We start from the raw sequence: 10,880 nt of genomic DNA, 5'->3' as shown, positions 1-10,880 counted from the left end.
CCTGGACCTCAGAGGTCACGCCCTCCATCTGGTACTCCTGGAAGAAGTTGGCCTGCAGCAGAACAGAACCAGTCACTGAAGCGTCTCGGTCAACAGCTTCAGGCTGTGCGAGGTTTTCTCTCAGTTTCTGATCCTTTGGAGAAAACTTTAGCTTTACTGTTTAGCTTTGACCTCTGACCTCTGATGAAAGCCTCTGACCCAGTTGTTTCTACCAGAACCTTCCAGACTCTGATGATCTGCTGGTCGTGTTCAGCTCAAAGCTCTGCGGTTCCTTTGGTTGGAGTCAGAATCTGATTTTATTTCTGTCCCATTGGTATGGCAAGCAGTTTTAACATAAAATCAGTTTCAACACACTTACATTCCAGGTAAGTGGAACCGGTTTATGACTAGACTTATTAGAAAATTAATATATCTCTGATTAGTTGGTGAATAATCTGACTAGACAAAACATCTTTGAGATTTCTCTAATTACATTCTGACTAGTATAAATGAGGTCAGATTTACCATTGAGTTTTATATCCACAATGAATTACAATCATCTTAAACACCTATTTCAAATACAGACAATTAAATTATGACTAGTTATAAAGAAAGTTCCAGATATCTCAATCTTTGTATTTTTAAATAGTAGTTAAATTTTACTAGTGAAAATTAAATAGCAGATATAATGAAATCAAATAATAAGTCAAAGCTTAATTAGATATCTGGGATTATAATATTGAAAGAAATTTTGACTTTTGAAGATGTAACTGAAGATATCTTGAATTATTATTCTTACTAGTCAAAATGCAGTTGTAACTAATGAAACTGTACTTTAGATATCTAATTACAGAGTCAGATTAAACCTATTTTATGTTCAAAGTCCTGCCACAGAATCAGGCATCATCTTCAGAAACACCAGATTTTCCTGCATCAGATGGAAAAACTCCCTCCAGCCAGAGACTAAAGACTAACGCAGCGGTTTGTGCCTGAAGATGATCCGGGATGAAAACCATCGGACCTGCAGCAGCTGGCACCACATGCCGACTCCTCCGTTGGTCACTTTTCCCGGCAGGATGAAGAACAGATGGTCCGGAGTCAGCCGCAGGACGCAGGTCTTGGTGAGCTTGGAGATGGTGGTCACCACTCCTGAACAGAGGACCAGGCTTTAGTTAGGCCCTTATCCGCAGACACACAGCTGATTTCAGGATCAGGCTAAATGCTGAAACCTGAAGGATTCAGTATTTATGTCTGGGAAGATTCTCTGGAATTATTTCACAGATAAAATTCACACAAAGCCACTGCTGTTGGATTTAAATAACAGTTTTATTTATTAAGGTTCACTAACCAACGAACCAGACAGACTGAAAAACGGTGAGTTACATTTCTGAACAAAAAATCAACTGAACTTAAATGGATTGAGCAACTGAATCTGTTTCCCACGGAGGTTTATTAGTTAATAATCACATTTAGCAACTGGAAGCATTTTAGTTCAAGATATATATTTTAGAGAATAAACTCGGAGCTGAATCGCGTTTTATTCACCGAAAGTAAATTTTATCACATCTTATCACACTAACGAGTTACCTCATTAGCATTTCATCAAGCTAATATGCTAACAGTTTAAACGGACTCACTAGTGAAGTGGTTCAAACAGGCGATGTCGGTTATTTTCCCCCGAAACTTCATTTTAACCTGAAAATAAAAAGTGTGAGGGATTTTAACTCCACTGGTTTAAATTCAGGAGGGAGTCCGTTTTTGGTCCGTTCCTTAATACAGTTCGACGGAAACATCGGCTTCTCTCCGCCTGTCAAAGGTTCCTCCTGACAGAAGAAGAATATTAACATTGGTGGATTTCACATATTTTAATATTGAATATCAGCTGTAATTTAACAATTTAATACATGTTTTCAAAAGCTGCTATAAAATACATTTAAATAATGTAACAGAAAAGCCACACGAATTTAGGCCTGCCAAAATGAAAGTGTTATACTAATGACTTTGTTTTCTCAATTGACAAACTACTTGATACTTAAATCATTTTCAAAGATAATCTATTGTCCCTATGTTGAATTTATACTTAGGGTCATTATTTTTCTCATTTATCATCATCAATCATTATTACCATAATTTATCAAAATCACTTTCAGGACCTGCTCTAAAAAGTGTTTGCCATTTTCACAAAAGGGAGATTCTGGAGCAGATAAAACTTTCTTTACTGAGTTTTAGATTTTAACTTTTATGAAGAATGAAATAAAAATATTTTATTTAAAATTACCAAAAAGTTTCATTCTCTAACTGAACAAATCCTCATTAATTCACTGAGCTGTTAGCAGCAGCAGATAAAATGACGAGTTTATGGAACATTTGCATTAACATCTAAAATTTTATCAAAACATGCAAAAACTGAATCAGACTGAAGCAAAGATGCAGCCCAGAAACTGTTGAATTGAGCTTTATTTCATATTTCTTGGTTACAAAATGAAAATGAATCACTGAGGAAAAAAAGATCAACTTTACAGTTGAAACAAGTTCCGATCAAAACTTCACTAAAGGGATCTTAGAATTAATCTTAGAAAAATCTTTATTGATCCGAAGAGAAAAACAATATTAGACTAAATGACAGACATGAGAAAATAAACAGGATGTTTCAACTCAGAGTCCCACTCTTTGATGCTTGTCAAAGTTAAAATGATTATACATTTTTTTTATTTTTAAGTCCCATATTGTACCTCCTAAAAACTGTAATAAAAAGCTAATGTCTAATTTGGTTCCACTTTCACCATACAATGCTGATCTTTTCAACATTATACCAAACAGTAGATATAAAGTTTTTCAGATTTAATTTTTTAAAATTTAAATAAATTTATTTAATATCAAAATAAAAAAATGGTGTAATACATTACATAAGGAAAGGAAAATAACATAACGGAGCTAACAAAGAAAAAACCAGAGGGTATGATGCTGCAGAAAGTATCATTAACTGTGTATGCATGTGTGTGAATACGAGTTTGTGAGCAGAAATTGTAATATAAACGACATCATGAATATGTAAAGCAATAAAAAAAATACATAAATTAAAAACAGAAAACAATAAACCAACAAAAACAACACAGAAATCAAAACAACAAAGAAAAATATATACTATATACACAGATAGCCCATTATTTTTTAAACATTTATTTACAATTCTTTCAGAATTTTCAGATTGTCAAATAATAATAGGTGGGAACTTTAATACAGTACTAAACCCATCTCTTGATAAGAAAACAAGATCTAATTATAGATCAACCCTGAAATCATCAGAAATAATTAAACAATATATGAGGGAATTTGGCCTTGGTGATAGCCAGAGATGATTACATCCCGTCTCCAAAGAATTTACTTTGTACTCTTCTGTCCATCATTCATATTCATGGATTGATATGTTTCTAATAAGCATTGAACTTTTTTTCCCTTTCACCACCAAATATCTTCAATAATTTCAGACCAATCCACAGATATAACATTTTTCATATTTTCAAACTGCTGCGGTATCGGCCTCTGATCATCAGGACACGCCTCAACTTCTGTCTTTGTCAAAGATCATTTCCTGCATAGATGAAAAGAAGCAACAGAGATCAGTGATTGTTTCCAGCCTCTCCATCAGCACCAGACAACATGAAGGACATCAGCAGCTATGGGGTGGAGCCAGCTTCTTTTCACTTCTTGGTCTCTGCCACTCTAGCCATTTTGCAGCATCAACTGTTGCCACTTTTAGCTTCTCATTTTCTCCCATTGCCATGGTGATTTATGTTATCTGCCTTCTTTTCTATTTTTATATACTAACACTCATGCTTAACTCAGGAGCTGTGTCCGTATTCAGAGTCTGCATCCTGTGAAGGACCCGTCTACACAGGACGGGTCCTTCACAGTCCGCGAATAAACGATGACCGGAAGAGAAAAGCTGTGAATTCGGACAGGTCTAGCCTTCACCAACTGTCCCCACCCTCACCTCAGCGTAACTCATGTTGACTTGACTCAGAATCAAGTAACCTTGGAGATACCTGCAGTTCTGGAACCAAAACCTGAGTATCAGAGGTGAGTAGGTTTACTCCGGGTATCCACATTCTATTCAGAGATGTTAACCTTGCTTTCTGAAACAGGGTAGCTGCAGTCAGACTGATCAGAGCTGTAACAAAAATCTGATCAGTCGTTTCCTATTGAACTGAAAGAAAAACACTGAGATGAGATCTGATGCTACCCCTGCTTCATGAATGAGGAACACTGTCTGTAGACATGCTGGAAGGCTGGACGCTGGAATCAGCTCTGCTTCCTGAGGGCCGTTTCACAAAACTAGGAAAGCTCATGAAGCAGGGATTTTCCACATTTCCTGGTTAAGCCTGGACTCGATTTCACCAAAGCAGACCCCTTAACTAAAATACCATTAATTTTATTATTCAGTCAACTATTATTTCAATATTATGAGGGTAGAACATACCATTAGAAATGTCATAATTATCCATGTGGGCATTATTCCTGTTTATGTTTCTGAAGACTGCTGTTATAAGTTTGACAGAAAGACCTTTAAAGGACTATTGCATCTGTTGTGGGGATTAGAGAAATGGCAGATAAAGAAGCAGATGTGTTGTAATCAAATAGGCCGTGTAAGTTCTTGCATACTCCTCTGAATGAAAGATGACAATTTAAGGAGGAATTTTTAGGTTTTTAATAGTCATATAAAACATTTACAACTTAAAAGAACTTTTGTTTTGGAATAAAAGTAAATAAATGCACAGTTTAAGTCACCATATTTAAAACATGCATTTATTTACAGTATAACACACCTTGTGTCTCTATCAAAGGGGATGTCAATAACAAAATACATTTTATAAGCTCCGTTACGTGTTTTCTTTTGAATTCTCGCTGCCACTAAGCTGCCTTTGCACTAACAGTTAAACAGGAAATTATTATTGGAAGTTAAGCGTAAAACTGACACATTGTTGTCAACATTTTATCCACATACTTCCCAGACACTGCAAAATGTTCTCATATTTAATCTAGATTTGTTGCCAGGTTTGTTCTGTACAAATATTGTTAAAATGTGGAACAAAGAAAGAGTAACGAGTGAACACTCTGTCAGATTCACATTATAATATTGAATCCCACTATTCCTTTCTACATGTAAAGTTGTTTACTTGAGCAAATGACCAGGTATGATTATGACATTTCCTAGTTAAGAATGGTTTGGAAATGTATGTTTGTCATTTGCTATTTTACAGAAGCGTTGAACTGCCTTTGTTTGTATGCTGTTCATTTTCTCCCTTTGGTGGCTACAGTCATGGCCAAAAGTTTTGAGAACGATTCAAATGTTAATTTTTACAAAGTCTACTGCTTCAGCTTTTGTTTTGATTGTTCACCTCAGTCAACAATTTATCGCATCATCAAGAACTTCAAGGAGAGGTTCCCTTGTTGCCAAAAAGGCTCCAGGGCGCCAAGAAAGACCAGCAAGCGCCAGGACCGTCTCTTAAAAGTGTTTCAGCTGTGGGATCGGGCTACCAGCAGTGCAGAGCTTGCTCAGGAATGGCAGCAGGCAGGTGTGAGTGCATCTGCACGCACTGTGAGGCGGAGACTCTTGGAGCAAGGCCTGGTCTCAAGGAGGGCAGCAAAGAAGCCACTTCTCTCCAGGAAAAGCATCAGGGACAGACTGATATTCTGCAAAAGGTACAGAGTGGACTGCTGAGGACTGGGGTAAAGTCATTTTCCGATTGTTTGGGACATCTGGAAAACAGCTTGTTCGGAGAAGACGAGGTGAGCGCTGCCACAAGTCTTGTCTCATGCCAACTGTAGAGCATCCTGAAACCATTCATGTGTTGCTTCTCAGCCAAGGGAGTCGGCTCTCTGGCCTAAAAACACAGCCATGAATAAAGAATGGTACCAGAATGTCATCCGAGAGCAACTTCTCCTAACCGTCCGAGAGCAGTTTGGTGATGAACAATGCCTTTTCCAGCATGATGGAGCACCTTGCCATGAAGCAAAGGTGATAACTAACTGGCTCAGGGAACAAAACATAGAGATTTTAGGTCCATGGCCTGGAAACTCCCCAGATCTTAATCCTATTGAAAACTTGTGGTCAATCATCAAGAAACGGGTCGACAAACAAAAACCTGGGAATTCTGACAAAATGCAGCATTGATTGTGCAAGAATGGACTGCTGTCAGTCAGGATTTGGCCCAGAAGTTGATTGAGAGCATGTCAGGGAGAACTGCAGAGGTCCTGAAGACGAGGGGTCAACACTGCAAATATTGACTTGCTGCATTAACTCATTCTGTCAATAAAAGCTTTTGTTACTCATAATATGATTGCAATTGTATTTCTGTATGTGATGAAAACATCTGACGCACACATGAAAACCAGAGGGCAGCAGATCATGAGAAAATATAATATTTGTGTCATTCTCAAAACTTTTGGCCATGACTGCAGATCTTTTAGTTGAACAGCCTTGCCCTAAACATTCAATATTTTCCATTTACTTAAGGCAAAGTTTACCATTAGAAATTAGGGTTGCAGTCCTTGAATTGGGATTGACTTCTTGTATTCTATTTTCAAATGATATATAGTTGTCAACCGTAAATGAGGTTCTTCACCAGCTGAGAATCTTCAATCCATTTGGAAATATTCCAGTGGACCAAACAACTGAAGAGTCTGTAAATAAGGATAAGTAAAACAACTGGAGGAACCAAAGGTTTCATTTTGAAAACCAGTTCAGTATGTAAGGTAACGTAGGAACAAGATGGACAACAAGCCAACAGAAGGTATGAGACATTACGATCCACAGAAGTCTGAAACAGGGCAGATGTAGAACTTATGGAGAAAAGCTCTAAGTCAGCATCAGTCTGTCCACCGGATTCATTGCATCACTAAACACAGCCAGTGATTTGCTGCAAGCTCACCATACTAAAGAGGAAGCTTATAAAAAGTTCAGAAGAGAGCATTTAGAAAAAGGCTCATCAACAACACTCCATGACACAATTTAAAAAATAGAACCTGAAAACATTATCAAGCTTCAGAAATCCACCTTGAAAGCACATAAATATCTTCTCAGGTGTATCATAATAGTTTAACAAAGAACAGACCTTCAAACTAAAGAGGTTGGGTCATACACTTGGTCCATTTACTTGTCTCCTGTTGTTCGTTTTTTACTCACTGCAGAACAAGTTTGTCTTGCAAGAGAGTTGGAGAAATCAGGGTCAGCAGTTGGTGATATTGAAGAAGTCTGCATGGATCATTGGTGGAATGAAACTTGTTCAAAAACTAAAAGGTGATGGCAAGACTTATCCTGACAGGTATGCTGACATTACTTAATACCTCTGTAAGGATGCTGGATGTGGATTACAGCTCAGCTTTAAACTCCCTCAACTCCTAACAAGTTGGTGGAGAGGCTAGAGTCCCTGGTACTAGGAGGAGGACTGTGCTGGTGGATCAGGGATTTTTAAACCAACAGACCCCAGCAGGTCCAAATCGACTCCCTTACCTTCTCCGTAGTCGCACTCAGTACAGGTTTGCCCCAAGGCTGTGTCCTCAGCCCCGTCCTCTCCAAAGCTACCCAGAACAGTATCGTCTTATTCAAATATGTGGATGCATGTTGGACTCCAACCATCTACTCACTTTAAAGTCTTTACAAGATCCTTCAGCTGGTGAACATCTGGATCCTCCAGGTTGTTCTGACTCAGGTCCAGTTCAGTCAGATGTTGGTTGGACTTCAGAGCTGAGGCCAGAGAAGAACAGCTGATCTCTGACAACCTGCAGCCCCACAATCTGAGAAAACAAAATGTGAGCAACAGTCACTGAACATGAAACTATGAAACAGAAGATGTTAAGGTAACTTTATTTATATAGCACATTTTCAGCAACAAGGCAGCTGAAAGTGCTTTACTCAAATTAGAGGGAAATACAAACAAAACAACAAAACCAAAAGAATGAAAGAAAGGCAAGAAGTATAAAACTAAATGTTGGTTCCAGTTCTTAGTAATTACTAGAACTTAACCCAGTTAAAGCTAAATATAAAGCCAAATGTTGGTTCTCCATGTCTGATTCTTGTTCTGGGTTGCTAAGTAAACAGGAGTTTCTCTCAGTTTTGCTCTGATGATAAAAGTATGAAGATAAATGTTGGTCTAAAGCAGTACTTGTCAAAAGCCGAGAAGCAGGACTTTATAATTCTCTTTATTCATTCATTCTAAACAATAAGCACCTGGCTACTAACTAAGTTTTAAAAAGTTTTACTGTTAAGTCTAAAAATCCCGCTGAATCATTTGTACTTTGTCTCTTTAGAGTAGTCTTGATTAAATGTTACTGATTGAGTTAATAAATTGAACCTGGAAATTGTTTTGAGACTTTGAACAATAAAACAGCTGTTTTGGTAATCAGGTCATACAATGTTGGAGCCAGTTGTTTGTACAGACAAATGATTAAATATTATCAGATTTGCAATGCTATTTCATTTCAGGAGAGGGCAAGAAAAAAATGTATGATCCCTGAGGGGCCACAACAAAAAGCAATTGAGAAACAAACCTGAATTAGTTGAAACAAATTAAAACAAACCAACTTACTCATGAAGTAAATATGGGTACTCAATAGTCACAATTCATACTGAACTATGACATCACTGCATCATTTTACTGGTTGATGCAATAAAATGATGCATCAACCATCATTTTACTGCAGATAAAAAATCATTTTATCTTTTTCTCAGTACTTTTAGTTGTTTGTAACTAGCTTAGCGAGTTAGTTGAACAAAATCTTTTAACTATTAACAGCTCATTTTGTTTAAAAAAAACTTGTATATTTGAGAGAAGTTGTCTGTTTACTCCACACTTGTGCAGCTTCCTGCATTTCAGATAACATCAGCGCTGCACACACAGAACTGGTACCAAGTAACCAGTTTGGTGAAAAAGATCCAAAAGAGGGTGAAATCTTCATATTGGTTCTCAGTCTATAGATAAACTTATAAACATTTTTATTAAGCTGAATTTTCTGAACTATTTACACAAGGGTGGAAATGCAAAAAAGGTATTGGTTGATACTGTTGCAAGTTAAAAATTCTCTTTTCCATCACGTCAGCGTTGTAGGCTGATCATTCCCAGCCTTTACATGCTGGGAACGATCAGAAGGCTAAGCAGCTCTGACTGAATGTCAGCCAAGCTATTGTCATTCTGCCCCAACGCACACTGTTCATGGTGTCACCAGAGTCCTCAGGACTTGATAAAGCACTAAACAAGTAGAGGTCATTCACCATATCCTGTATCTAAGGTAGAGAACTGATCAAATGTTTTTGTTAAGAAAATATTAAATTAGGACTGTTGCAATTCCTCGATAGATTTGAGTACCTCAAATATTAAAATTTCTTGAGGCAAATCATCTGCCTCAAAGCTTTATTAAATTATGTTTTGTTATTTAGTAAATAATCCAGCTGGGTAATTATATATGTTGCACAATGTAAGTACTTCCACTGGGTTTGGTCTGGAAAATACAGGGGTATTTATTATCACAATTTCCAGGTTTTTATCGTTTTGGGGGAAACAATAAGTATTCTTAAATTGACTGGTGCGATGGCTTAAGTACTCCTGAGGCTGTTGCCTATTAACTAAAAAATGCTGTTTTGGTACACAAAAACTCCTAATTACTTCAAAAATGTATCCACCTTATTCCGAGCCCCCATGAGGCTTTGCGTGAATTATGGGCGCGACTTCCGCCGCTAACCGGAAACGCCATTTGTTTACATGTTAGCAACTCGCTAACTGGCTTTCCTCAGAGGTTTTAGGCTATAAAATATGTGGGAACTCCACCCATCACATCTTAAATGTGGCAATATTGTTTTACCGCTACCTACAGCTAATGCGGGGAGGGATGGCGACTTGAAGAAATGGCCGCAAATAACCCGCACTAGCATATTTAGCTACTTCACTGAATCAGTTGCAAAAGCCATTGTGTGGCTTTTTGTTCACTCAATGAAATGAGCATGCATAAAGCACTTTGGGATCTCTTAAAGTTTAGAAGTTTTAGCCAAATTCTTTTGTTTTGTCGGTAGGCGATGAAAACTACCGCTTTTGTTGTGGGAGCTCGTTCAAAACACACCTGTTGCTGCCGTCTGATTATTAGAGAACAGCCACGAACAGTGCAACAGTTCCCGAGCTCCACAAGGGCATCTTACGACTCTTTCCAGTGGTAAGGTGCTGTCTGACAGGTTAATGTGTGATTCGGTTCGGTTCTGGTCCAGTGGGGAGATTCTCCGTACTACGGCCTGGAGCGCAGCAGCTGCGGTTATTTCTCCAATGAGTTGCTGCGACCCTCAGCAACGAAGAACCTCGAGGTTCTGGTTGTGATGGACTAAATAATCCCAGATATTTCATTTTGTCTTATAAAATTCACATCACACCAGCTGATATTATGTAGTTCTGGTGTTTTACACCGTCAGCGCAAACAGCAGCTCAGACTCTGACCAGCTTCTCCGCTTTTCTCTTTATTCCTTTCAGCTCTTCAGAGAAACGAGCTGCTAGCAGCGCTGCTAATTCACTCGTTACAAAACTTAACGATCTTGTTCCTTTCGCTTCCCTAATTAAACTCATAATTACGATCCTCTGCACTGAGCAGCTCTCTGACAGCAGACGGTGTGTCCATGAACAAGTTTTACTAAATATTGTATTATGACCGAAAGGAGAGATGTAACTTTTTTTGTATAGTATTTAAAGTTCAGATTTTAAGGAGCTGGCAAGGTTACTTTGTAAAAGTGTGAATTTGAATTTAGCTGTTTGTTTAAAAATCTAATATATTGGTAAGTATATATTTTGTTATCTCAGCAATTTGCAATCATCACTCATTTATGTAAACCCCAATACTGGTGAAACTTTTCTCCAGAAACACCT

The 10,880-nt window shown here is 37.8% G+C and overlaps 2 protein-coding genes and 1 long non-coding RNA gene across 9 annotated transcripts in view; all 3 read right to left on the bottom strand.

Annotated features, from left to right (window-relative positions):
- On the bottom strand, positions 1-1,788 carry LOC107833993 (uncharacterized). 3 transcript variants are annotated; one of them, XR_001659760.1, is made up of 3 exons: positions 1,617-1,788; positions 1,001-1,243; positions 1-52 (listed from the first exon to the last, which is right to left on the bottom strand). It is a non-coding gene; the product is annotated as an uncharacterized LOC107833993 (long non-coding RNA). The 3 variants fall into 3 exon arrangements; XR_001659761.1 differs by having other exon boundaries at positions 1,001-1,208; positions 1,617-1,787; XR_001659762.1 differs by having other exon boundaries at positions 1,001-1,201; positions 1,617-1,787.
- hus1 (HUS1 checkpoint clamp component) overlaps positions 1-10,880 on the bottom strand; it is a 42,741-nt gene that overhangs the window by 3,794 nt on the left and 28,067 nt on the right. The gene's annotated exons all lie outside the window — the stretch shown is intronic.
- Positions 1-10,880, bottom strand: part of LOC103156745 (NACHT, LRR and PYD domains-containing protein 12-like) — a 113,516-nt gene that overhangs the window by 77,911 nt on the left and 24,725 nt on the right. Inside the window, exons 11-12 of one of the 5 annotated variants that reach the window (XM_016664569.1) lie at positions 7,627-7,776; positions 3,118-3,571 (exon numbers count right to left, since the gene is read on the bottom strand). The exons of 3 other annotated variants lie outside the window; for them this stretch is intronic. In XM_016664569.1, the coding sequence (XP_016520055.1) occupies positions 3,565-3,571; positions 7,627-7,776 (157 nt within the window). In that variant the 3' untranslated portion in view covers positions 3,118-3,564. Of the gene's footprint in view, positions 1-3,117; positions 3,572-7,622; positions 7,777-10,880 lie in introns of those variants that run through there. One more of the 5 variants, XM_016664570.1, reaches the window with a different exon arrangement.

Source organism: Poecilia formosa, unplaced genomic scaffold (assembly GCF_000485575.1).
Source record: "Poecilia formosa unplaced genomic scaffold, Poecilia_formosa-5.1.2 Scaffold497, whole genome shotgun sequence".
Lineage (NCBI taxonomy): Eukaryota > Metazoa > Chordata > Actinopteri > Cyprinodontiformes > Poeciliidae > Poecilia > Poecilia formosa.
The sequence above is the reverse complement of the archived record's forward strand: the minus strand, read 5'-3'. Positions and strand labels throughout refer to the sequence as shown.